At 37.6% G+C, this 27,610-nt stretch overlaps 1 protein-coding gene across 4 annotated transcripts in view; it reads left to right on the top strand.

Annotated features, from left to right (window-relative positions):
- APAF1 (apoptotic peptidase activating factor 1) overlaps positions 1-27,610 on the top strand; it is a 79,907-nt gene that overhangs the window by 13,135 nt on the left and 39,162 nt on the right. For 3 of the 4 annotated variants that reach the window (XM_058568590.1, XM_058568591.1, XM_058568592.1), the window contains 12 exons: positions 4,402-4,585; positions 6,887-6,999; positions 7,103-7,234; positions 9,094-9,332; positions 9,735-9,902; positions 10,617-10,748; positions 14,264-14,377; positions 14,824-15,008; positions 18,416-18,542; positions 20,704-20,829; positions 23,401-23,532; positions 27,150-27,275. In XM_058568590.1, the coding sequence (XP_058424573.1) occupies positions 4,402-4,585; positions 6,887-6,999; positions 7,103-7,234; positions 9,094-9,332; positions 9,735-9,902; positions 10,617-10,748; positions 14,264-14,377; positions 14,824-15,008; positions 18,416-18,542; positions 20,704-20,829; positions 23,401-23,532; positions 27,150-27,275 (1,778 nt within the window). Of the gene's footprint in view, positions 1-4,401; positions 4,586-6,886; positions 7,000-7,102; positions 7,235-9,093; positions 9,333-9,734; positions 9,903-10,616; positions 10,749-14,263; positions 14,378-14,823; positions 15,009-18,415; positions 18,543-20,703; positions 20,830-23,400; positions 23,533-25,165; positions 25,318-27,149; positions 27,276-27,610 lie in introns of those variants that run through there. The other variant, XM_058568593.1, reaches the window with a different exon arrangement.

Below are 27,610 nucleotides of genomic sequence, written 5' to 3'. Positions count from 1 at the left end.
TAGGAAATATAGTCAATAATATTATGATAACTTGGTATGGTGACAGATGGTAACCAGACCTATTGTGATCATTTCGTAATGTATATAAATATTGAATCACTGTGATGTATACCTGAAACTAATAGGCTATTGTATGTCAATTATACTTCAATTAAAAAAACCCAAAAAACTGTGGTTCTTATAGAAATTTTATTATTTCAGGATGGTGTTTGGTATAACTTAAGGAATATTAAGTTCTTAACTATTTATGCTTGTACATTTTTAAGTAACCCATGTCCTTTTGAAAGTTCAACTCTTTATTTTTTCTTCTTTTGGTAGGGAAATTGTAGAGTTGACATATTTTTAAACCATTTACACTATTGTATGTATATAATGAGTTTTTAAAGTATGGAAGCTTTCTCCAGAGGCAGTCTACCTGTTTGCTTTTGTCTTTCCCAAGATTTTCTTGATGCTATTAGATTATTAATTGCTACCAAGATAAACCTCATGTGAAAGTAGGATGGGGTTAATTTTCTCTGAATAAAGGCAATTTTTCTCCGATTAAGTTTCTCTGAATGAAGTATAGGTACAAGCCTCATTCAAGGCTAAATTGCTCCCTCTTGTGCCCATAGTCAAGATGTTTAGATTTTTTTCTGAAATGTGGAATGAGTGCTTCAGTATTTAACTAACTGTCGTAATGTGATGGTAGGAGATTTGAAGATCAATTGGTCATTTGGTCTGTTTGTCTTTCTTTTTAAAGCTATTGGTGTTTTATTTTTTCTTGCATATATTTATAATGCCCTAATTTAAATTTAGGAGAGAAAGACTTCTGATGTAGATAATAGATACTTAAATTTAAATCTGAAGAGTTTATTAGCTATATCAGGATACTTTCTTTGCCTTATCTTTAATCCTGGGATGATTTAAAAAAGTTTTTAAATGGAAAGCACAAATTAAAAAAAAAAAAACTTAGGAGCAACAGGTAGTTTAAAGCTTTGTTTTAAATATTATGGTAGTAGCATTTTCATTTAAAAAGAAGTAAAAATTCTTTTCACTTGCCCTTCTCGCCTTTCTTCTAGATTCTTCAGCAGAGATAATTGTGGTTAACGGTTTAGAGTGAGGTTTCCACACTTTTTGTGCATTTACAAGCATTTACACGCACAGAACCCAGCTATAACTAAGCGAAGCCTCAGGGATTTACTGTTTCATAACTGTTGACTTATACTGAAGGAGGCCTAGGGGAACTTCAGGAAGCTTTCAGGAGTGAAGCGTAGGACTTGTCTGCCTTCTTCTAAGACACTGGCACTATAATCAAACCATGCTTCACAGCACTGTCTTCATGTCAGTTACTGCAGCGTTCTCTGTCTCCTGGTCATTTGTCATCTTTTAGGCTCTTATGCAGTAACTACTCAGTACATTGCCAAATTCTGATCCCCTTCCCTGGCCTTTCTGCCTTATTGTCTAGACTTCCTCCTCTGTGATCAGAAAACTCCTCTATATCATCAACCCCTTCTTAGAATATTTACCTCCTTGCCTTATCTGAAACTGGGCAGTTCCCTGAGGATACCACCTTCTCCATAGCCTTCTTCAGTGGTGTGGCAACATTTTTTCCTTTATATCCCACATACGTCAGCAGTAGGGAGTGGGTGGATATTGTCCTTGCTCTCTGTTGCCTCATCCAGACCTTCTTCCTTCTCCAGCTACTTCTTTGTCCTTTGAGGTTCAGTTCTCTCATCTTAGTTGTGTAATTGCCCTCTCATTCAGTGACGATTGGTGTTCTGAGTTACAGATTTAAACCCTTTTGCTGTTGGCGCTCTTAGTGATTTCCATATCTGTGTGGATGAGTTATGCAAAACCTTGGCCTCCCAGCTTCTTGACCTCTTCATCTGCAGTGACCATTTTCTTCACGCCCCTTCAGCCACATACTTCCCAGATCACAGACTGGACCCTGGTCTTTGGCATTCCAGAAACAATACTACTTTTGAAATCTTGATGTTAAACATTCTCTTCTACTCTTTGCCTGCCTCCACCTGACTGTTCTTGAAGTTCACTACTACAGTTTTCTGACCTCTCAAGTCTTGTGCATTGATTCCGTAATGTCCTCACTATTTAAGCTGTCAGCCCCCTCGTAGGCTTAGACCTAAATTTTTATTGCCCATCATTCAGTTGCTCCTTAGCAAATACTCTTGGCTCTTTAGTTCTCTCCTTCTCTTGGGTTAAAGCTGATTCCTTCTTCTCCATGCTAGAAGATGAAGTGGGTATTCCTGTTTACTCCTCGTTGCTTCATCCAGACCATTACTTGCTTCCTCTTTGCTGGAGAAAATCACCTGAGTTCCAATGTAAATTCATGATCATAAACCTTGGCAGTTTTACTAGGTTTATTTAATGAATGTGTAACCATTGTGTTGTGGTTTGTAGCGTATAATCAGAAAACAACTTTAGTCTTTTTCCTCATTGCCTGTTCAAAATTCTTCTCTGGGACTGATTCTTTCCCTGGCCTTGTACAAGTTCAGAGTTCCCAGTCATTAGAAGCTGGTTTTTCAAAACAATCTGATTTCAGTAATTAAAATGTCAAGTCCTGGGCCGGCCCCGTGGCTTAGCGGTTAAGTGCGCGCGCTCCGCTGCCGGCGGCCCGGGTTCGGATCCCAGTTGCGCACCGACGCACCGCTCCTCCGGCCATGCTGAGGCCGTGTCCCACATACAGCAACTAGAAGGATGTGCAGCTATGACAGACAACTATCTACTGGGACTTTGGGGGAAAAATAAATAAATAAAATCTTTAAAAAAAAAAAATGTCAAGTCCTATTTAATACTCTAAACTTCATTTATATATAAGGTTCTCCCCTTCCTCAGTTGGGCCTGCCTCAGGCTTTGGAAGCCTGCAGTGGAAGAGGAGGTTAAGATGGACATCGCAGGTTGTTTCCAGCTTTTTCCTGTTGCAGAGAGTTTTCCTTGTGGAGGCAGAATAGTTTAGAAGTTGGTCATTGATGCTGGAAGTTTGCATCCCAGCTCTGTTTTATTAGTTGTGTAACCTTGAACAAATCACTCAACCTTTCTATACCTCAGTTTCCTCATCTATAAAATGAGGATAATAATAGTGTCTACTTGATAGTCCACTCTGAGGATTAAATGTAGATTAATGTGTATAACCGTTAGGATAGTGCTCAATAAATGTCTGTCATAAATAGATCTTTTTGCATAAATCCATATATTTCTTTTGGGTGATTAAGTTTTTAAAATATTGATTTCTTCTTGTACTTAATTATTTGCAAATACCAGTAAATAAATTGCCATTTGGTGTAATGTAACTCTTTGTATCTATGTTTTGCTTTTTCTTATACTTTTATTTATCACATAATATAAATCTTTATAGTTAATGCCACTGGTATGATATAATGCTACTGTTCACCATATTTTACACATAGGGACCCCTCTTGCATTTTTTTGTATCTGTGTGGAACTGATTAAGTATAGTCTGTGAAGGCTTAAGATTTTTGGCTCCTGATAATATGTAAGTAAGAATACGTATTTTAAGATAGGTATGGTTTAATTAACAATAATGATGATGATAACAGTTGACAGTAGCAGTAATAATAATGTCCAGACTCATATAGTACTTACTAGTTCAAAACTTAATATTTGTAAGGTGCTCTCAGATACATATCACTAATAATTCTGTCTGTTATAACCCTTTACAGTTAGCATAGCAAATTCACATATTTTATATCATTAATTTCTTACAGGAACTCTGAAGTAGGTGGGGTAAGCAGTCTTAGTCTAGTATAATAAATGACACTGAGGTTAAGTGATTTGCTAAAGATTGCAAAGCTAGTAAGGAGTAGAGCCAGACTTGAACCTAATTTCTTTCTTGAAGTCTCTGTATGAGAACCATAAGGAGTGAGTTATGCATTCCTGGACATCAGTGGTTCTCAGTCATCCCCCATGGGAAAATTTGACAATGGACACCTTTTTCGTTGTCATACTGGGGAAAGGAATGCTAGTAGCATCTAGTGGATAGAGGCCAAGGAGACTGTTAAACATCCTACAGTGCACAGGACAGTCCCTCACAACAAAGAATGATCTGACCCAAAATGTCCAGAGTGCTTAGGTTGAAAAGCTATGCTGTGTAGTGATTATTGATGACATAGGACAAAGACTGTGAAATTTTGTTTGGTAAGATTTTACTGATAAGCAACAGATTTTCTCCAAACTTCAATTTCTTTACATCTTCAACTTTTCTTAGTAGGTTCAGGCTATAAAGCTCAATAATACCCTACAAGCAAAATTTATACCCTGAATGAAGAGAAGTTGAAGAATGTGATGAGATTGCAGATTGAGACAAATCTGCTGCTTATCAGTGAAATCTTTCAAAGGAGGACTCCTGTTCAAAGGCCTTAAGTTTATTATTCTTTTCCTCACCAGGTTGTTTCCCAGGGGGTGTGCATTGGGTTTCAGTTGGGAAACAAGACAAATCTGGGCTTCTGATGAAACTGCAGAATCTTTGCACACGGTTGGATCAGGATGAGAGTTTCTCCCAGAGGCTTCCACTTAATATTGAAGAGGCTAAAGACCGTCTCCGCATTCTGATGCTGCGCAAACACCCAAGGTACAGATGGTCAAATTTAGTTGGTGTATGAAGTCCCAATTAAACTTAACTACTGATATCTTGAGAACATTATATGCTTTTCTTGCTGTTTAGTAGAGGATCTAAGAAAGAACCTTTGCTTTCCTGCTGTTCTCTCTCTCATATTAAAAAAAAAGTGGCTGCCTAAAAATGGCTACATCTCTCTTCTTTGCATCTTATCTACCACATCATCTCTTATGTACCATTGTAGGCTCTGAAGAAATTTTTCTTAAGTAGGTGAGTTGTTGAGTGGTCTCTGCTAGAAAATGCAAGCTTCTTACCTTGAATCCATTATTTCTAATGGATTAACGTAGAATAAGAGGGCCGGCCCCGTGGCTTAGCGGTTAAGTGCGCTCGCGCTCCACTACTGGTGGCCCGGGTTCAGATCCTGGGCGTGCACCGACGCACCGCTTCTCCGGCCATGCTGAGGCCGCATCCCACATACAGCAACTAGAAGGATGTGCAACTATGACATACAACTATCTGCTGGGGCTTTGGGGAAGAAAAAGGAGGAGGATTGGCAATAGATGTTAGCTCAGAGCCGGTCTTCCTCAGCGAAAAGAGGAGGATTAGCATGGATGTTAGCTCAGGACTAATCTTCCTCACACACACACACAAAAAAACGTAGAGTAAGAGACAGAATAAGTGTAGGCTGGTAAAAGACTGAGTCAGGAAGGATTATTTATTTAATGGGACCTTTCTATTGTGTTGTTTTCGTTTTTGGGTACAAGTACTTCTGCTGCTTCCATGTACTTCAAGGGTTTGTTTTATTTTTTATTTCAATAGTTAATTAATTCGTTCAATAAATACCATTATAATTATGTGCCAGGCACTATCAGCTGTTTCACAATTTTCCTTAGCTAGAAGGAGGCAACAGCTTAGTTGCTGCTTGTGTCAAGAGTATAACCTGGGATTCAGTCAACAGTTTGATTTCCGTGATCTAGCAGCCATTCTTTCATTTGTTCGTTTAATCAACATTGAGTGTTTTGCTCAGTTCTGGGTCAAGTGCTCCGAGTACAAAGATGCATTCCTTGGGAGTATAACAGTAAATTGGATGAGAATTAGGTAATGGCTCTAACCTTTTTTTTTTAATGCCTCAATGCACCTGAGGATGCAGTACACTCTCATGTGTAACAGTAATAATAATAGTAATAATCAATGCTGATATGGCAGTGATTCTCAAATTGGTAAGGGGATTAATACCAGAATATTAGGTGAGAGGAATAATTTTTGGAAAAAGCCTGCTAGGTGATTATGATGAATACTCACTACAGAGGGCCAGCTTCTTTCTCCTCCAGATCCCTCTATTATCTCCTCCTCTCCTTGATAGTCACTGGTGTCCATTTTCCTAGGGGAAATGGGGATTGAGACTACTAACCATTCCCTCTTTTCTTGCTCAGTAACTTCCCTCTAGTCCTTCTTCCTTTCTTTGCAAAAATAAAAGTGATTTCTATTTAGGACAATATTGTTACCATTCTCAGATGTATTAGACCATGGCTGATAAAGCCAGTCATTTTGTTTTTCTCTCAGTATCATTTTGGTTTATGCTTTTATAATTTTTCAACCTGTGTATGTACCTAGAGTCTTTTTTTGTAGTGTACAGAAGTAGTGTGCCCTTCAGATAAAAACGCTAGTGTATAATTATGCTATCAGGTTTTAGTTGCATTTTTTCTCCATTTGTTCTGGTGAGTTTAAAAAAGTTTTTGGAGAGCAAGTGGGAATTGGCACAGAGGTTCTTTGCCATTATGAATAAACAAACTGATTTCTTGGATGGAAAAAACTCCACTAGTGTACCAAATGAAAAGTAATATTCTTGCTAGTGTATTCTATAAGCTTGGAACATATAAAATTGCTAGTTTTTTAGGTAAAAAGTGGTCAAATATCATTATTGTTCTATGATTCATTCTAATGCTAACCGAAGCCCATTCTGTTTTGCTGTTGGTGCTTGAAGACTGAATTGGAAAAATCCCATTACTTGGTCAGTTCTTTTTAGGCACTAGGTAACTGATTTCTACTACTTATGTGGTATATGGCAGTCCTCTTTTTATAGGTCCTGTAACTTTATATGCATTGATTTGGGCTGGGAGGAGAGAAAAGTCTCTAATTTTTTTCCCCCTTATTTGAATCAGTATATTGTGAAAGGGATATAGCAAAGAAAAGAAGAACCATGAAGTAGACACCTATTTTTTTTTTTTTATTTTATAAATTTTAATGGCATTCTCTTTTTATAAAAGAGGCTTAAAATAAATGTTATTAGTGACTCAATACAGTTTTTTTTGTTAGGTCTTTGTTGATCTTGGATGATATTTGGGATCCTTGGGTATTAAAAGCTTTTGACAATCAGTGTCAGATTCTTCTCACAACCAGAGACAAGAGTGTTACAGACTCAGTAATGGGTAAGGATTATTTATTTGCTTTTTTAGTACCTTTATGTTTTAATTCGATTACATTTAAATATGTGGCATAGCAAATTACTTATTATGTCTTGTGATTTTGCAGGTCTTAAATACTTAGTCCCTGTGGAGAGTGGCTTAGGAAAAGAAAAAGGACTTGAAATTTTATCCCTTTTTGTTAATATGAAGAAAGCAGATTTACCAGAACAAGCTCACAGTATTATAAAAGAATGTAAAGGTATAGTTATTTATTTTGTGTATGAGATGGTTATAGAGATATTAATTTACCCCTTTGTAAATGAATATGACAGTTTAGCACTTGAACCTCTAAAAACTACTAGAATATTTAATATTTTAGGTTCTTCTCTGATACCCTAAATGGATAATGGTATTTTGGTATTCATTCATGTGTTAAAATAATATTTAACAAACACTCACAATATGTTAGTGGGAGGGATGAGATGAAGGCATGAGCCCTGCTGTCAAAGAATAAAAAATATCGGGCCGGCCCCGTGGCTTAGCAGGTAAGTGCGTGCGCTCTGCTACTGGCGGCCCGGGTTCGGATCCCGGGCGCGCACCAATGCACGGCTTCTCCAGCCGTGCTGAGGCCGCGTCCCACATACAGCAACTAGGATGTGCAACTATGACATACAACTATCTACTGGGGCTTTGGGGGTAAAAAAAAAAAAGGAGGAGGATTGGCAATAGATGTTAGCTCAGAGCCGGTCTTCCTCAGCAAACAGAGGAGGATTAGCATGGATGTTAGCTCAGGGCTGATCTTCCTCACACACAAAAAAAATAAAATAAAAAATATAGTGAGAATCAGAGTTTTAAAATTTTTTTGGTTGGGCTTTTGTAAAAATAGTGTTCCAATTTGATAAAGAAAAACTGTTGTGTTCTTAATTTGCATTTTTTATTAGTGAAGTTAAACTTTACTTGTTTATTAAATATTTGCATTTTAAGAAATTATCCTTGATTCACTTTTCTTTTGTGATATAAGTATTGTTAATTAATTTTGAAGCACTCTAACTATTGAAGCTGTTAGCCCTTTGTCATATTTTGGAAATATTTTTCCCCAGTTTTTGTGTACCTTTAATTTTATTTGTAGTATTTTCTTTCTTTCTTTTTTTTTTTTGTGAGGAAGGTCAGCCCTGAGCTAACATCCATGCCAATCCTCCTGTTTTTTTTGCTGAGGAAGACTGGTCCTGGGCTAACATCTGTGCCTATCTTCCTCCACTTTATATGGGACGCTGCCACAGCATGGCCTGACAAGCGGTGCCTTGGTGCACGCGTGGGATCTGAACCCGGGCTGCTAGCAGCGGAGCATGCGCACTTAACTGCTGCGCCACAGGGCTGGCCCCTGTAGTATTTTCTTGACATACAGAAATTTAAAATTTTATATAGTCAATTCTATCAACTCTTAAGATTACTTCTTCTATCGTTAATGCTTGGAAATACCTTCTTGTTTGTCTGTCTTTGTTTTCATCAAATATATACTTAGCTTTGAGTTAATTGACTTCCAAAAATATTTTAAACTTAGGAAAATACTTGATTTGTATTTGCTATAAAGGCGATGCATGTCCATTTTGAAACATTTAAAAAAAATGTGTGAATCTGTAAAGAAAAAAATAGAAATTATCCATAATCTGATAATTATTAGTACCATGAGAGTGTTTTTTCCAGTCTTTTAGGACATGTAAAAGTTTGAAAAAAATATTGAGATTATAGTGGTATACATAATTTCAAGTCTTATCCTTTTTATGTAACAAATCTTGAGCATTTTCCTATGTCGTTAAATATCTTTTGAAAAAAATTTACCAATGGCATGATATTGCGATATACTTTGTTCAGTCATTTCTCTGTTAGTAAGATTTTTCACCATTTTAAATAATGCTATGATAAATATTCTTAAATGAAATATCTCTTATTTCTAATGACTTCCTTAGTATAAATACCTAAAGTGAATCCAGGAGTTATAAATATTTTAAGGCTTTGGATGACATGAAGCAGAAATTGTTTAAGAATAAATTGATTCTTAACTTAATGGTAATTTTGAAATGAGACGGTATTAACATGGTGACTTTGTTTTTTTTTTAGGTTCTCCTCTTGTAGTGTCTTTAATTGGTGCACTTTTACGTGATTTTCCCAACCGCTGGGAGTACTACCTCAGGCAACTTCAGAATAAGCAATTTAAGAGGATAAGGAAATCTTCATCTTATGATTATGAGGCTCTGGATGAAGCCATGTCTATAAGTGTTGAAATGCTCAGAGAAGACATCAAAGATTATTACACAGACCTTTCCATCCTTCAGAAGGATATTAAGGTGCCTACAAAGGTAATAGAAGGACCAACAATCCTTGTCATTGGGTATTGATGGCATGTAACCTTTGATATAGTGCTGAGGATATTGTTACGGAGGATATTGGAAGGATAAGACCTGTGTGCCGGAGGTGGTGGGGTGGAGGGTGTTGAAGTCCCACTGCTTTTAGTCTCCATCAAGGGCTCAGTGTTGAACTCAGACAAGTTACCTATTTCTCAGCGATTCTAGTGAAGCTGGAAAAGCATGTGATTTCTTTCTCTCTCTCTGCTATCTTGAGGAATAGTTGAGCTTCTTCTTATGAAATGGAGATGTTCTTATTCAAGGCTTTAAGATATGATTTTTTTTGTGTTAACACCTTGTCTGCAGTCCGGGTCATTGTACTTTGGTGGCACATTAAATGCTTAAAATGATTCCTAGGTGTTATGTATTCTCTGGGACATGGAAACTGAAGAAGTTGAAGACATACTGCAGGAGTTTGTTAATAAGTCTCTCTTATTCTGTGATCGGAATGGAAAATCATTTCGTTATTATTTACATGATCTTCAAATAGATTTCCTTACAGAGAAGAATCGCAGCCAGCTTCAGGTATTTGCACCTCTGTATATTTTTTTTAAACTTTTTGTTTTGAAATAATTTTAGGCTTACAGAAGAGTTGCAAAATAGTACATAGAGTTTCTGTGCTTATATTCTTCACCTAGCTTCCCCCAATGTTAACATCTTACGTAATTACAGTTATCAAAGCCAGAAAATTAACATTGATACACTACTGTTAACTAATCCACAGACTTTATTTGAATTTCTCCAGCTTTCCCACTAATGTCCTTTTTGTGGTCCAGATCCAATTCAGGATCCCGTGTTGCATATAATTGTCATGTTTTCTTAGTTTCCTCAGATCTATGAAAATTCCTCAGCTTTCTTTATCTTTCATGGTCACTTTTGAAGAGTACTAGCTAGTTATTTTGTACAATGCCCCTTAGTTTGGGTTTGTCAGTTTTCTCCTGGCTAGATCGAGGTTATGTATTTTTGGCAAGAATACCACAGAAGTGAGTTGTGTCCTTCTCAGTGCATCATATCAGGGTATTGATGTGTCTCATTATCAGTGATGTTAACATCGATCACTTGGTTAAAGTGGTATCTGACAGTTTCTCTCCTGTAAAGTTACTATTTTTTACTTTTGTAATAAGTATCTTGTGGGGAGATTCTCTATACATTCTTAAATAGCTTTGGAAGCTGGAGTTACTGTGATCCTTAGGTTATGAAATACTTTTTGTCCTCTGAGATATTTCCTTTGGGTTTTAGGATCTTCATAAGAAGATAGTCACTCAGTTCCAGAGACATCACAAGCTACGTACTCTTTCACCAGATCAGGAAGACTGCATGTATTGGTACAGCTTTCTGGCCTATCACATGGCCAGTGCCAATATGCACAAAGTAAGATGACCCATTTAAAAATTATTTTCTTATAGCTCACTACTTTTATGTTTAGAATTTCCTTTATTAGTAAAAATAGGATTATAGTCTATGTAAGTATTTTTGTTTTTGTTACTGTTTTTACCTGCAGGAATTTAAAAAGTTACCTTAGTAACTGCAATAAATGAACCACCTAAAAATTCACTCTGTTCTTACCAGTAGCTTTCCTTTATGGGCAGTATGGATTTGTTTTTAAGTTTTGAGAGGAAATGGAGGGTGGGAAAGTATATCTTCATTCAGCAAATATTTATTGAATGCCTGTTATGTACTGGTATTGTTCTTCATTATGGGGTTGTACTACGGGCACCAAATCCCTGCTCTCATTGAGCTTATGTTCTTGCAGGGAGACCGACAGTGGACAAATAAATTTATACTTTGTCAGGAGGTGGTAAGCGCTCATTTGAAGAAAAAAAGCATGGAAGGAGAAAGAAAGTGATGATATAGGGGTAGAATCATCATGATTCGCTGACGGATTTGATGTGCATTATAAGAGAAAAAGAGTCAAAGAATAGTCCAGGCTTGTGCAACAGAAAGATTAGAGTTGCCATGAACTGACATGGGGAAGTCTGTGGGTAGAACAAGTATTTTCAGGGGTGAAGGGGAGGTTAGGAACTCATTTTGAATATATTAAGTCTGATATACATATTAAGACATCTGACTGGAAATACTGAGTACTTAGTTGGACATATGAATCTGGATTTCTGGGGAAAATTATGGACTAAAGAAAATTTAAGAATCAGCAGCACATAGATGATATTTAAAGTCATGACTCCCAACTAACTACTCAAAATGATAACATTTTGGAAAACCATATGTACTTTGAGTAATTTTTCTATGCTTAGGTACATTAACTTTTGGTTACAAAAATGGTGTTTTGTTGTACCTTGTGGTTTTTACGTAGCAAAATATAGTTTACATTTAATAATCTATATTGGAATGAAGATATTTCAATAAAATATCTGTGCCCTAATTCCCTTAACCAAACTTTGTGTTGAATATTTAGGTTGTTTTCAGTTTTTTTGTCCTTATGATGCTGTAATGAACATTTTTATTTGTCTTTGCACCTATATTATTTCCTTTGAAAATTCCTTCAAGTGGAATTACTGGGTCAACATGTCTTTTTAAAACTTTTTATATGTGTGATAGTGTGGCAGGATTTAGTTTCTTTTCACTTTTTAGCCTTTTTTCCCTGACTTTTGAAGATAACGGTTTATTTTCCTTGGATAAATTTAAGAAAAAAACAAAAAAGAAAACGAAGATCACAGACATTGCCAATGCTTTTGTGTATAATTTTCTAGATCATTTTGCTGCTCAGATATACACTCTTGTTCTTTAAAACCAAAATGGGATCATAATAGAAAGAATCTTATAGTTTTTTTCCACTTAATTATGTTTCATGGACATCTTTTTATGTGAATTTACAGAGTGACAATTGTTTTTTTTTTGGTGAGGAAGATCAGCCCTGAGCTAACATCCATGCCAATCCTCCTCTTTTTGCTGAGGAAGACCGGCTCTGAGCTAACATCTATTGCCAATCCTCCTCCTTTTTTTTCCCCAAAGCCCCAGTAGATAGTTGTATGTTATAGTTGCACACCCTTCTAGTTGCTGTATGTGGGACGCCCCCTCAGCATGGCCCGACAAGCGGTGCGTCGCTGCACGCCCGGGATCTGAACCCGGACCACTAGCAGCAGAGCGCGCGCACTTCACCGCTAAGCCACAGGGCTGGCCCCCGAGTAACAATTTTTAAAGCTGCGTACTGTTTCGTTGTATAGCGACCTCATGATTGGCCAATTGATTGATGGACAATTAGATTGCTTAAGAACACTCATCTGATTATTTTCTTAGGACGCATATTTATAAGTGTAATTTATGGATCAAATGATGTGTACAGTTTGAATTTTAATACAGATTGCCAGACTGTTGTCCAGAAGAGTACTCTGATTTACATCACTACCAAGAGTGTATGAGAGTTTTCGTTTCCTCTGATTCCAGCTAATCATCATTCCTTTTAGTCTTTAGAAATCTTATATTAAAAATAGTAAATCTTGGTTGTTTCACTTTGGTTACTGGTAAGATTTTTGGCCATTTGTACGTTTTATTTTGTGAATTGGCTCTTGTCCATTGACTTAACCTATTTTTCTATTGGGATGTTTATCTTTTTATTAATATTTTATTATAATTTTCTATAAAAAAAAATATTAAGCCCTCATCTATCATGTGTGTTGTAAATAAATATTTTTTCCTGGTTTATTTTTTGTCTTAAATTTTATTTATATTGTTTTCTACTATATTGAAGATTTAGGGCCAGCCCCATGGCTTAGCGGTTAAGTGCGTGCGCTCCGCTGCTGGCGACCCGGGTTCGGATCCTGGGCGTGCACCGACGCACCGCTTCTCCCGCCATGCTGAGGCTGCGTCCCACATACAGCAACCAGAAGGCTGTGCAACTATGACATACAACTATCTACTGGGGCTTTGGGGGAAAAAATAAATAAATAAAAATTAAAAAAAAGATTTAATGTGTTAAATGTGTTTGAGATTTAATGTAAATGCACCACTATTTTTCTTTTTGGTATTTTGCTTTGGTGTCATGTTTACAAAAATTTTTTTTTTCTTTTTTCTTTTTTTTTTGTGAGGAAGATCAGCCCTGAGCTAACATCCATGCCAATCCTCCTCTTTTTGCTGAGGAAGACTGGCCCTGGGCTAACATCCGTGCCGATCTTCCTCCACTTTATGTGGGACGCCACCACAGCATGGCCCGACAAGTGGTGCATCGATGTGTGCCCAGAATCCGAACCCGGGCTGCCAGCAGTGGAGCATGCGCACTTAACCACTATGCCATGGGGCTGGCCCCTACAAAAATTTCTTTCACCCCAGGGTTGCAAAAATATTTACCCATATCTTCCAGTATTTTTTGAAGTTTTCTATTTTATATTTAAGTCTTTAATCCAACTCAAATTTATTTTGAGTTAAGGTGTGAGGTCCGTTTTATGTTTCTTTGGAACTATTGATGATGTGTTCTTTTTCTTTTTTTTTTTTTTTTTTGTGAGGAAGATCAGCCCTGAGCTAACACCCATGCTAATCCTCCTCTTTTTGCCGAGGAAGACCAGCTCTGAGCTAACATCTATTGCGAATCCTCCTCCTTTTTTTTTTTCCCCCCAAAGCCCCAGTAGATAGTTGTATGTCATAGTTGCACATCCTTCTAGTTGCTGTACGTGGGACGCCGCCTCAGCATGGCCGGAGAAGTGGTGCGTCGGTGCGCGCCCGGGATCCGAACCTGGGCGGCCAGTAGCAGAGCGCGAGCACTTAACCGCTAAGCCACGGGGCCAGCCCTGTGTTCTTTTTCCTTGGCTTCCTTTTTGTCCTTAAGTTCTAGACATTTGTGAAGTTTCACTCAGTAGTGGTAGGATAATGACGGTAAACTTAAAATTCTTTGATCTCTTTAACAGTGCTCTTGGTCTTACTTTTTTTTTTTAAAGGAACTTTGTGCTTTAATGTTTTCCTTGGATTGGATTAAAGCAAAAACGGAACTCGTAGGCCCTGCTCATCTGATTCATGAGTTCATGGAATACAGGCATATATTGGATACAAAGGTATATATTAGTATGAACAATAAGTTCTTAAAGGACATCTCATTTTGACATTTCATTCTAGGCTTAATAGTGGGGATGAGAAGAATAGAGGGGGCGAGGAGAGATAATTTCCTTACTTTGCTCTTTGATTATTCTCATTATTTTGCTTCCTACCTTCCTGGGAATGTGGATAGGATTGAGGATTAAAGTTGAAGTAAAGTGTTTAGTGGTTTTTTTTAGAAAAGAATGTGTTACAAAAATAGTTCTTTGATAATGAGGTGTTTTACCCTATGTTTAAAAGTCTGAAGAGGGTCACTATATATTTGTTACCTAATGGTTGGCTATTTAGTTTTAGCTCATATAGAGAATATCTCATTTAAGCCTTTAAAGTGACAAGATCACAGAAAAAGAAAAATGTCAGATCTTGGCTCTGGTTATGTTTCTAAGAGATTTCGGTTTGTTCACAGGATTGTTCAGTCTGTGAGAATTTCCAGGAGTTTTTATCTTTAAATGGACATCTTCTTGGACGACAGCCATTTCCTAATATTGTACAACTGGGTCTCTGTGAACCGGAAACTTCAGAAGTTTATCGGCAAGCTAAGCTGCAGGCCAAGCAGGAGGTGGATAACGGAATGCTTTACCTGGAGTGGGTGTAAGTAGGATAGGAGAGAAACCAAAGGGAGCAGAGTGCCAACTATGTCAGTATTTTCAGGTAGTGAATAAGTTCATGCCAGAAAGATTTAACTACTTTGGAAAGGGCTGGAACTTTTAATAAGCATTCTTACTTAATGAAAATTTCTAGAGAAGTAAGCATAAGAGAAATATATGTTTTCAAAGAGTCCCTGGAAACAGATGCTTGCCTATAAGGCATTTTGACAAGTCATCCTAAATATTAATGCCAAATGCTTTACTTATTGTAATATAGTATAGTAGTGAAGAACAAGGGCTTTGAAGCTACAAACCTTTGTAGTTTGAAGCTACAGACTCAGTTCTAAAACCTAATAGTTTTGTGATTTTGAGCAAGTTACAGGTTACTCTCCTTTGTCATATGTACAATAGAGACAACAATCCTTTGAGGTAAGTACTGTTTTTGTGAAGATTTAAATGAGATACTGGATATAAAGTGATTAGCACTTTGCTTTGCACATAGCCCTTGTTAAACTTCCACTGAGTCTTGATTCTTCTAACTCCTAAAAGAGGCCATTCAGTTTTACTCTTACCTTAATCTTATCAATTAGTAAGTGGAAAGGGTAAACTACCATTTTTTAATGCCCGTTTTATACTGTATGCTCACATATGTTATTCATTTTATCTTCAAAATAACCTTATGAAGTAAATATTATTTGCCCTATTTTACAAATGAGAAAATTGAACCACAGAGAGGTTGAGACTTGACTAAGCTCATGTGGCTTGCTGAATGAGATTTAAACCCTGGATGTGTCTAGCTTTATTTTCTGTGCTCCTTCTATTTGATGACATGCTTTAATAGCTAGAAATAATAAGTATGAATGGTCATCTTATCACATGTGTAATTGGACTCTAGGTTGATGTCTGTGATCTTTGTAGCCCTGGACCTTCTTTCCATAAGGTCAGGTTGCCATGGGTGATTCCCCTAATATAGTTTAGTTTAACAAACATTTGAGTTTCTCTGACGTGTTAAACACTGTTACTAGGTGCTAAGGCTCTCCCCAAGGAGCTCTCAATCTAGTAGTGAAGAAAGAAGTTTAAGCAAATGATTACAATATAATGTAATGAGTGCAACAGAAGTATGTATAAAATAGAGATAGAACTGAGAAGTGGGTAATTAACTTGGATGGGTGAGGAGTTCTGGGAAGTTTCCATAAAGGAGAGAGTTTTTAAAAAAAATGTTATTTAAAATTAAAATTTAGTTTTTTATTGATCTTATTTTTATTTTAAAGTAATCCACGTTCCTGATTTATAAAAAACATCGAACAATATTAGAGAGATGTAAAAGGAGAAGTCAAAGACTCCCCATCTTTCCTCACCTTCCCACTTCCCAGAGTTAACCATTCTTTAGCACTTTCTTGGGAAGAGGTTTAACTCTCCCTGGAAGTAGCCACCTCACTCATTGAGGCTGGGTTATATCTGTCTATATTCCAGAATTCTTGTTTACCCCATATCATAGTATTGTCTCATTTTATGGTGATTGTTTACTTGTTGTTCTCCCATAGTAGTCCATGCGTTCTGTAGTATAGAATAGTTTGGAGGTTAAAATAGCAGACTCTGGCTCTAGACTACCTGAGTTGAATCCCAACTCTGCTATTTTTTAGTTGTGTATTGTTAGGGGAAAGTTATTCGACTTCTTTTGCACTGTTGTGAGGATTAAATGAGTGTGTGTGTGTATACAAACATAAACACATACATAGAGTTCTTAGAATAGTACCTACATCATAGAAAGTGCCCAGTAAATATTAGTTGTTGTTATTAAGAATAGCATTTAGCATTTTGCCTGGTCCATATAGTTGGTATACGATAGAAATTTGTGGAAGATTGACTGAATTCATGTTTTAATTAGTGGCTGAAATAGAATTGTAATGCTTGGTCTGCTATTCAATGGGCAGAGGTTTAGTTCTTGTTTCTTATGAACTGTTGAGTTTGTTATTTTTACTTTTTCTTGTTGTTTCTTTTTTTCCATTCTGTCAACTGCATTTGTACTGTGATGTTCTCTCATAGATTGGTTAGTCATTCATAGCCGTATTTTTTAACTGGGTTTGACCAGGTCAAATTCAAAGAATGCTTTATTTTTCAGTACTAGAAAGCTTTTTTTTCCCCTATGGAAGAGTTTAGGTTGGTATAAGCTTACTTATCAGAGTTTTGGCTTTCAAAGAAATCATTTGTTTATGCATTCCTTTGTTATCTATCTAATACTTTTGGCCCTCTACTACATGCCCATCATTGTGACAGGTCACTTTCTGAGCTTTGTCTAGGGAATTGAGTAGGTAGATCAAGGGGAAAGAAAGAGTCTTTTCTTAATCGAATCCTCTAAACTTTGCAAGTAACTTATCTTTCTTCCAGGTTCTCCTCACTGTAGTTCTTATATTATGCTTGTCTGTTTTATTGTTTCTAGTAAAGTGTAATACTTTCTAGGCAAGGCCTGAGTCTGATTTACCTCTGTGTTCCCTTTTTTTTTCATTTGGTTTGTCTTGTGTGTGGTTAATTTTTTTAAAGAATAACAACAGTGGCATCTTTATGTGCCAGGCATTGTTTAGAGGAGGTATCATTACTCCCATGTTACATACAAGGAAAAGGAAACTTATTAGGTTAAGTAATTTGCCTAAGTTTACGCACCTAATAAGTAGTAGAAGTGGGGTTGCCCTTTAGGTTTATCTGACTCCTAGCCTTTGACTCTTAAAATAAGCACAATACTGTTTTACATATTTACTTGTGCTCAAAGTGACCAGGGTGTCTGTCTATGAAATTCTGACACTGTTCTAATACTTTCCCCATTTTAAGTATACATTACATTCCTTTACCCTTTAGCCCATGAGAAATAATGTAATACCTATACTAGTGGAATAGTCAGTGTTCAGTAAATTAAGGAACAAAGAAAATGACATTGCTTTATCTTTTTTGCTCAATATCTGTATAATTGTAATTAGAGAAGAGCAGTTTTAAAGAACATCATCATAATGGTAGGTGTAGTGTCATACTTTAGTTAGGAAATGAGCTTCATTTTGCTATGGCTTCTTTCTTTTTAAAAAAGGGAGATTTTTTTGAGGATATCTTTACATAATGTTTTCTCTGCACATGTTATCATTATTAATGTGTCCAAGTGACATATATTTGACTAACTAGATTTCTTCCAACTCAGTGACATTTATAATACATGACAGGTTGCTTGATATAGGGTAGCATTTCTCTTAAAATGCTTTTTCTCTTCAGGTGATCTGTGCTGTTGTTTACATGTTGATAATTTAATTTTAAGAATTTTATATTTTGGGGAACATGACTATGTTAAAAGACAGTTTATTACTGAAAGAAAATACTTACTCTTACTCTCATTTATTCGGTTTCTGTTCATTTTTTCCTTGTATTTAGAAACAAAAAAAACATCAAGAATCTCTCCCGCTTAGTTGTCCGCCCCCATACAGATGCTGTTTACCATGCTTGCTTTTCTGAGGATGGTCAAAGAATAGCTTCCTGTGGTGCTGATAAAACCTTGCAGGTAAAACATATCTCTTGAGAAAAGTTGAAAGAGGCATGTACCCACTACTGTGCATATTAGAATATATTTAAATCCTAAAATTCAAGAAAATTCCACATTGGAAATGGAGAAATCTAAATCTCTTGAACATTTTATCAAAGCTTTCTCTAGAGATTTAAAAGATATAGTTGTGTGTTTTCATAGTTCTAAACTTGCCAAGTGACATATAAGGGCCTTTTACCCTGCTAGTCAGTTACCGTCATCCATGTGCCACCTAAGGTTAATGAGGAAAGATGATTGTTAAAAGACACAAGGATTTTGTAGTCTGATTGAAAAACAGTGATTAAGTAAAATACCTATTTTATCACAGGCTGAAGCATAGATTTCTGACTATAAATAGGAATTGGATTAGCTTGTTTCCTAAGGTGCTTGAAGGAATTTCCTTTAAGTTCTCATTTGGGGCTGGCCCCGTGGCTTAGCGGTTAAGTGCGCGCGCTCCGCTGCTGGCGGCCCGGGTTCGGATCCCGGGCGCACACCAACGCACTGCTTCTCTGGACATGCTGAGGCCGGGTCCCACATACAGCAACTAGAAGGCTGTGCAACTATGACATACAACTATCTACTGGGGCTTTGAGGATAAAAAGGAGGAGGATTGGCAGTGGATGTTAGCTCAGGACTGATCTTCCCCACACACACAAAAAAAACAAGTTCTCATTTGTTTTCAGAAAACGTGAGTGCTTTTCTTTTCTTTTCTTTTTTTTTTTGGTGAGGAAGATTAGCCCTGAGCTAACGTGTGTTGCCAAGCCTCCTCTTTTTGCTGAGGATGATTGGCCCTGAGCTAACAAACGTGCCTGTCTTCCTCTACTTTATATGGGACGCCACCATAGCATGGCTTGATGAGCAGTGTGTAGGTCCACACCCGGGATCTGAACTTGTAAACTCTGGGCCGCCAAAGTAGAGCACGTGAACTTAACCACTATGCCACTGGGCTGGCACTGATGAGTGCTTTTCTTTAAATTTGTGCACTACCTTTTGGTTTTGGAGGAAACAGTATCAAATTAGTTAAAACTTTTATTTATTTATTTATTTTTAAAAATTTTTTATTTATTTATTTTTCCCCCCAAAGCCCCAGTAGATAGTTGTATGTCATAGCTGCACATCCTTCTAGTTGCTGTATGTGGGACACGGCCTCAGCATGGCGAGAGAAGTGGTGCGTCGGTGCGCACCCGGGATCCTAACCTGGGCCACCAGTAGCGGAGCGTGCGCACTTAACTGCTAAGCCACGGGGCCGGCCCAAAACTTTTATATTTAGGGTAACTTCAGTCTTTACAAGATTATGACTGTAAACCTTGTTTCTACATGTATACTTTATTACTAATTTTACTAATTTTTGCTTTTGAACCCCAGAAAGAAAGCATGTTGAATGAAATGTTTTCTTTTTTTTTTTTTTTTTTTGTGAGGAGATCAGCCCTGAGCTAACATCCGCCAATCCTCCTCTTTTTTTGCTGAGGAAGACGGCCCTGGGCTAACATCGGTGCCTATCTTCCTCCACTTTATATGGGACGCCGCTACAGCATGGCTTACCAAGCAGTGCGTTGGTGCGCGCCCGGGATCCGAACCAGCGAACCCCGGGCCGCCGCAGCGGAGCGCGCGCACCCAACCGCTTGCGCCACCGGGCTGGCCCCCTTTTTTTTTTTTTTTTCAATAATTTAATTTATTTATTTATTCCCCCAAAGCCCCAGTAGACAGTTGTATGTCATAGCTGCACATCCTTCTAGTTGCTGTATGTGGGACGCGGCCTCAGCATGGCCGGAGAAGCGGTGTGTTGGTGCGCACCCGGGATCCGAACCCGGGCCGCCAGCAGCGGAGCGCACGCACTTAACCGCTAAGCCACGGGGCCGGCCCGAATGAAATGTTTTCTATTTGATTTTAAGAATTTGCCAAACCATTCTGGATAACTGAAGCTATACTCTGTCAGTTCTTTTTATTGATATTACAAACATTTAATAATCGATAGTTTTCTGTTTAAGTCACACGAATTATGACAGAAATTCTGATTTTTGGAGTGATTTTGCCAAGGTTCATTTCTGTTGTAAAATGTAGTGATTAAAATGGTTAAGTGAAAAAAAAAAAAAATGGTTAAGTGGTTTATAGTAAAATGATTTTATTGTTGCTTGTGCAGGTGTTCAAAGCTGAAACCGGAGAGAAACTTCTAGAAATCAAGGCTCATGAGGATGAAGTGCTTTGCTGTGCCTTCTCTACAGATGACAGATTTATAGCAACCTGCTCAGTGGATAAAAAAGTGAAGGTAGGGAAAATATTTTCCTCTTGAGTTGTAATCACCACAGAATTCATTTTTTTTTTCCATAATAGAGGGACTAGGGTAACTAGGGTTAAAGAACTCTTGCCTGTTGTTGTACTAACTTGAGCCAAGCCAGATTTTATCCACTGTAAATTAATGTTGTCTGAAAATTCTTTATTTTTTAATTTATTTATTGTTTATTTTTTTTGCTGAGCAAGATTCACCCTGAGCTAACATCTGTTGCCAATATTCCTCTTTTTTTTTGCTGAGGAAGATTCACCCTGGGCTAACATTTGTGCTAGTCTTCTTCTATTTTGTATGTTGTATGTATGGTTTGTTTGTATGTATGGGTTGCTGCCATAGCATGGCTGCCGACAAGTGGTGTAGGTCCACACCCGGGAACTGAACCTGGACCACCAAAGCAGAATGTGCTGAACTTAACCACTAGCCCATGTGGCTGGCCCCTGAAAATCCTTTATTTTTAAGCACCAGCAAAAATGCCTAGGTTGGTCAGCCTGAGATAGTTACCTGGCACCTGGGAAAAGCAATTATAAATTAATGAATTTGCCTGCCATTTAGTGACAGGTCTATGGGTTAAATATCAGTTGAAATCTTTGAGTGCACTGTGATTGGAAGTGTTGCTGCAATTATTGTCTGAGATTGGATTCCTATTGTAAAATCTATAATTTGTGGAATGTAACCCAGATTTTTTTACCTTTATGATCTGGCTTATATTGAGTGCAAGACCAGATGGATGAACAAACTAACAATTCGGTTACTAATGTAAAAAGTAAACAGGAGGAATAAACACAGGGTAATTTTTATCTTTGTTAATTATTCTTTCTTGTCTCTTGTCCCTAAATTTGGCTTTTAGCCAGAGCATTTATATGGAATTTGAGAGAAACTGAAGTCTAAGGGAATGTTTTATCTAATAAATGGAGGGGAAACCTCACTTCAGGCTTTTTTCAAAGGGGTTGTGGAGTGCTAAATCTGGCTAGGTGGGGTGGGCCTTAGTGGACCCAGGAGCAAGAAAATTGGCTTGGGAGTTTTTCTGGAGTTTTTACCCACTTGAAGAGGGCTCTGGAGTGTCCAGACTAAACTGAGACCTTGGAAAATCTACTTTGTGATAGATGGACTCTCTAGATGGTTTTACAACCAACCAGTTAATTCACTCTGTAGCCTCTACTTTAAGTCTGACTTGGAGTTTGCCGCTTTGAGCAGTTGCAAAGTCAGAGCTACATGGAGCCAAAAGAAATGATACCAAGTTTCTGTTTTCTAAGAACTCAGAATTTAAAGCAAGAGGCAGAAGTACCTGTTAAAGAACTTCAAAATAAAATAAACTTTTTGGACCTCTGGGGAGTGCTTTGATAAGATGAAAAGAAAATGCTCTGGGAGGGACAGTAGTATCTCTAAAAAGTCACAATCCCAGTGAAGATTCATTAGGTAATTTATTTCTTTTGTTTGTTGTTAGATGGAACAGACTGCTTAGTTGTCTTACATAGTAAGTAGAATGATGATTACTTTTTTTTTTTTTTTTTTTTGTGAGGAGATCAGCCCTGTGCTAACACCCGCCAATCCTCCTCTTTTTTTGCTGAGGAAGACGGCCCTGGGCTAACATCTGTGCCCATCTTCCTCCACTTTATATGGGATGCCGCTACAGCATGGCTTGCCAAGCAGTGCGTCGGTGCGCGCCCGGGATCCGAACCAGCGAACCCCGGGCCGCCGCAGCGGAGCGCGCGCACTTAACCGCTTGCGCCACCGGGGCGGCCCCAGAATGATGATTACTTTTTATTGAGAACTTAATACTGCTCAAGGTTTTATACTATAAACTTTCTTAAATTACATTATCAATTTCTCACTATAACTTACAGAGTAGATATTGATCCCATTTTACAGTTGAGGAAGCAGATTCAGAGCTGAAGTCATTTGCCCAAGCTCGTATTAACTAATAACTAATGGAGCCAGTGTTGAAAGCTAGGTTTCTCTCAGAATGTAAAGCCTTTATTTTTTTTACTGAGCATCTGCCTTTACTTATTTATTGATACCTTGAAGTCAGCAGAACACTTATCATGTCCTTTATCTCATTTGATACCATGCATTGTGTAGGACCAAGTATAAGTATCCCCATTTTAGAGAGGAGGGAACTGAGATGCAGGTAAATTAAGGACTTGACCAGGGACATATGGATTATAAATGGTAGAGACAGGTCTTGGACTTAATCGTTCTGATCTGAAGTCCATTATTCCATCCTCTTTTTATCACTTCTCTGCCTGCTGTCGTTCATATGAACATGTGAAATCTTGCCCTTGAAGAATGTAATGTTTTCATGAAATTCTAATTATTGCTGTAGAAAGACATATGTATAGACTTGCACATAATTTTTTTAAAAAACATCCTGGCAAAATACTGGCATATTTTGGGGAAGGGGGAGGTATTCATTAGCATCATGTCTGACTGGGAAAATCTGGAAAACAGGATGGATAGCACCCACAAAGCAGCTCACATTTGCTTTGCCCCTCTGTTCTCCCTTTGAAGAAAAGGGGTGGCTGTAAATTTTATTTTTTCTGGTCTCTTTAGATTTGGAATTCTGTGACTGGGGAACTAGTACATACCTATGATGAGCACTCAGAGCAAGTCAATTGCTGCCACTTCACCAACAACAGTCATCACCTTCTCTTAGCCACTGGGTCAAGTGACTGCTTCCTCAAAGTAAGTGTGGATAATGAGAATTATGTAGATAAATGCTACAGATACATTGGAACATCTCCTTTGATTTTCTCATGTATTGTATTAATCAGGGCTCTTTTGGTTGCAGTCATAGAAACTCATATCAACTTAAGCAACAACAACAACAACAAAAGATATTATTGGCTCAAGTAACTGAAAAGTCTGGAGGGAGCGTGGCTTCAGGCGTGTAGCTGATTCCAGAAACTTAAACCACATTAGCAGGCTTTAACTCCCTCTCCATCTCTAAACTCTTTTTCCCTCTTTGTTGGTTCAGGCATGTTTCTCAGTGTGGCAGGAAATATGGCTCTCCTCAGCTCCAGGCTTACATGGGTCTTACAGCTCATTATTACAGAGGAAGAGAAACGTGCTCTTTCCCAGATCCTGTAGGTTTAATTTTAGAGAAAACTCTGGTTAGCCTGGTTTGGGTTACATGCTCATTGCTAAATAACCCTAGTAGCCAGGAGGATGGAATCCTTGGACTGGCCAAGGGTTTAAAGAATAGCCATGTAGAAATGGGACAAATGAGGTGAGGTCTGCCCCACTTGAATTATGAGTGGGGCTTGATTCAAAAGAAAGGTTCTGTTATCAAGAGGAAGAGGGAAAAAAGGTGCTGATGGGAAGAAAAATAAAAAAGAAACCAGCCTAAACCAAAAATAGGTATTCATTCCACATATGTTTGATAATGTTTTATAATTATAGATTGTAAAAGATTATATTCCCCTTAAGTGTCATACTGAAGATAGCTAGATTAAATTTTCTGAGATCCCAAAAATATCTGCTAACTTGTTTTGGATTTTTTTTGGTTTGGTTTCTGCCTTTTCTTTCTTTCTTTCTTTTTTTTTGCTGAGGAGGATTAGCCCTGAGCTAACATCTTTGCCAGTCTTCCTCTATTTTGTATGTGGGTCACCACCGCAGCATGGCTACTGACGAGTCGTGTAGGTCTACGCCTGGGATCCAAACCTGCCAACCCGGGCCGCTGAGAATGGGTTCGAACGTGCCAAACGTGGTTAAGAACGTGCCAAACTTAACTACTATGCCATGGGCCCGGCCCCGCCTTTTCTTTCTTAATGTCATACTGTTTTTGCAATGGGACATTGTATTTTTGGGAGGGGCAGTTAAAACATTTAGTTTGGAAAACCTCAGAGACTCTTTTTGACATGTAAATAAACTATTTAAAAAAAAATTAAGGAAATATTGAAACAGTTGTTGAAAATTATCCCCCTGCCCCTTTTCAGGAAGCTGAACTTTTATCTATTTTTTTCTCCAAAAGAAAACTTACATAGAAGCTCAGTGTGTAAGAGATATAGCCCATTGCTCTGGTTGAAGTGGGGTTATGGGCCTGCATTTCTACTCTGTCTTGTTCTCTCTGTTACTCCCCCCCTTAGTGCCTTTCAAGCATGTTTCTGGAATCTCTAGAGCCCTGCAGAGCATAGTTTGAAAACATTGGATTGGATCAAAATAACAGAATAATGTAGTAACATAAAATTATCTCACAGTTATAGCTCACTTTTATTCAGAAAAGCTTTGCCCTATTTGAATAAATCCACCTCTAAAAAAATAAGACTTTTGTATTGTTTATGACTAATTTTTGATTTTTTTTTTAAACATTTTGTAGGGTGAGGAAGTTTATATATTTTTTTTTTTGGTGAGGAAGACCAGCCCTGAGCTAACATCCGATGCCAATCCTCCTCTTTTTTGCTGAAGAAGACTGGCCCTGGGCTAACATCCATGCCCATCTTCCTCTACTTTACGTGGGACGCCGCCACAGCATGGCTTAACAAGCGGTGTATCAGTGCGCACCTGGGATCTGAAACAGCGAACCCCAGGCCACCACAGCAGAGCGTGCGCACTTAACCGCTTGCGCCACCGGGCCGGCCCCCCTCCTTTTAAATATAGACAGAAATCTCTAAGATGTGGGAAGACGTTATTGGCTGGTCAGCAGTTTTTAGTTAGTTTGTTTTTTTTATTTTTTTTTGTGAGGAAGATTGGCCCTGAGCTAACATCTGTGCCAATCTTCCTCTGCTTTGTACATGGGATGCCTCCAAGTATGGCTTCATGAGTGGGGTGTATGTCCGCGCCCGGGCTCCAACCCTGTGAACCCTGGGCCACTGAAGCGTAGTGCACAAACTTAGCCACTATGCCACCAGGCCAGCCCAGGTCAACGGTTTTAATTAAGGACAAGTTTTACTTTAAGACCTGTCATACCATGCCTGCATTATTCTCATGAGGACTGTTAGAACTCACTTCTTATGATGCTTGAACTGAGAGAAGCCAATGAGAATATGTAAATCTGAAGCTGCCCCCATGTAACTTGTGTTATCTGAAGAATTGGGTTTACCTAGGACTGGGATAAGGGAGCCAAGAATGGAGATGGACTGAAGAACAGGATTTATCTCACTGACCATTTCCACAGGATTTTTACCAAAATTAATTTTTGGGGATAAATGATTTCTTCTTCTGTGTTTAATCTAGTTAGCATAAATCATCAGAGATGACTATTGCCGCTTTTATTTGCATCTTTTATGCTTTTCAAACACACCCAAAAGGAAAGAGAATGATAATGAACCCCTCTGGTATCCATCATCCAGCTCCAACAATTATCATCATTTTGCCAGTCCTGTTGTGTCCCCCCACCATTCCCATTTTTTTGGACTAGAATATTTTATAGCAAATCCCAGATATCATGTCATTTCACCCAAAATACTTCAGCATACATCTCTGAGATCTGAAACATAAATACCATGCCATTTGACACCTCACATAATAAACAATAATTTTGTAGTATATCTGGTCCACGTTCACTTTTTCCCCAATAGTCTCAAAATGTATCTTTCTACCATAGGGTTATTGAAGTCAGAATCCAAACTTATTTGGTCGTTATGTCTCTTAAGTCTCTTTTATTCTATACAAGTTCCCCTTCCCTTCTGACTCTTCTGTTATGCCCTTGATTTGTTAGAGAAGTTGAGTCATTTGTCCTGTGGAATGTTCCACATTCTGGATTTGGTTGGTTGCTTCCTGGAGGGTTGTTTAATTTGCTCTTCTAACCCCTTATATTTCCTGTCAAATGTATTTATGTTTATCTTTGCTGTCTTTGTATTTTTGGAGTCAAAATTTTTTTTGATTTTGTATTTCTCAGAGGGCTAATAGATTTGAGTCTCGTTAATAGAGTCAAAGTTTACATTGGGAAATCTTAGAAATGACCATTTTTAGAGTTGGATAACCTAGCATCTAGAAAAATTTGAGGGCAATTTATTTTATATATTACTTATTATATAGCTGAGTAAAATAATAATGATTCCAAACTACTTGGTTAAAATAAGCAGTTAATTGTTTAGTTTGTTATTTAGGGCTCAGACTAAAAGCCTAGATAAGCCTTCGAGTCCCTTAATAGATTTAGGTGCTGATCTGAAAGGGCTGCCCCATTACTTGTTAATCACGAGTTCACCTTTGTGATAAGACGCCTTTGTGTTACTGTGAATTGAACATCTATCTGTGACTGGAAAAGCTTAAATGGGAGCTAAGGAAGAACTTTACATGATTTCTAACTTTTCCCCATTCAGTACTAGTCTTTTAGTTATCTTTTTATCTTTCTCAAATAGCTCTGGGATTTGAATCAAAAAGATTGTCGAAATACCATGTTTGGTCATACAAATTCAGTCAATCACTGCAGATTTTCACCAGATGATGAACTTTTGGCTAGTTGTTCAGCTGATGGATCATTGAAGGTATGCTTTTTTTCATCGTTAAAATGGGTTGCAATTTTATGGTCTTACGATTGGGTTATGGACATAGGTTTCTGTTTTTCACATTTCTACAGAAAGAGCTTCTTCCTGCAACTTCCAGGAGCATATTTAATAAAACTTTAATTGCTTGTCATAATGATTGTTTATTAATGCTTTACTACCTTGTGCTTTAAAGTTCATTTAATTTGAATTCTTAATTTTTAAGCACATATTTTATTTTATGGCTTCTAAAATCTGTTGAGATCTGTGGGGTCAAATTTGTAAACGTCCTGCTTTTATTTATCATTTGTTTATTCTACCTTTTACGTTATTATTTT

This window comes from Diceros bicornis, chromosome 25, assembly GCF_020826845.1.
Source record: "Diceros bicornis minor isolate mBicDic1 chromosome 25, mDicBic1.mat.cur, whole genome shotgun sequence".
NCBI lineage: Eukaryota > Metazoa > Chordata > Mammalia > Perissodactyla > Rhinocerotidae > Diceros > Diceros bicornis.
This window is presented reverse-complemented; position numbering and strand designations above follow the sequence as displayed.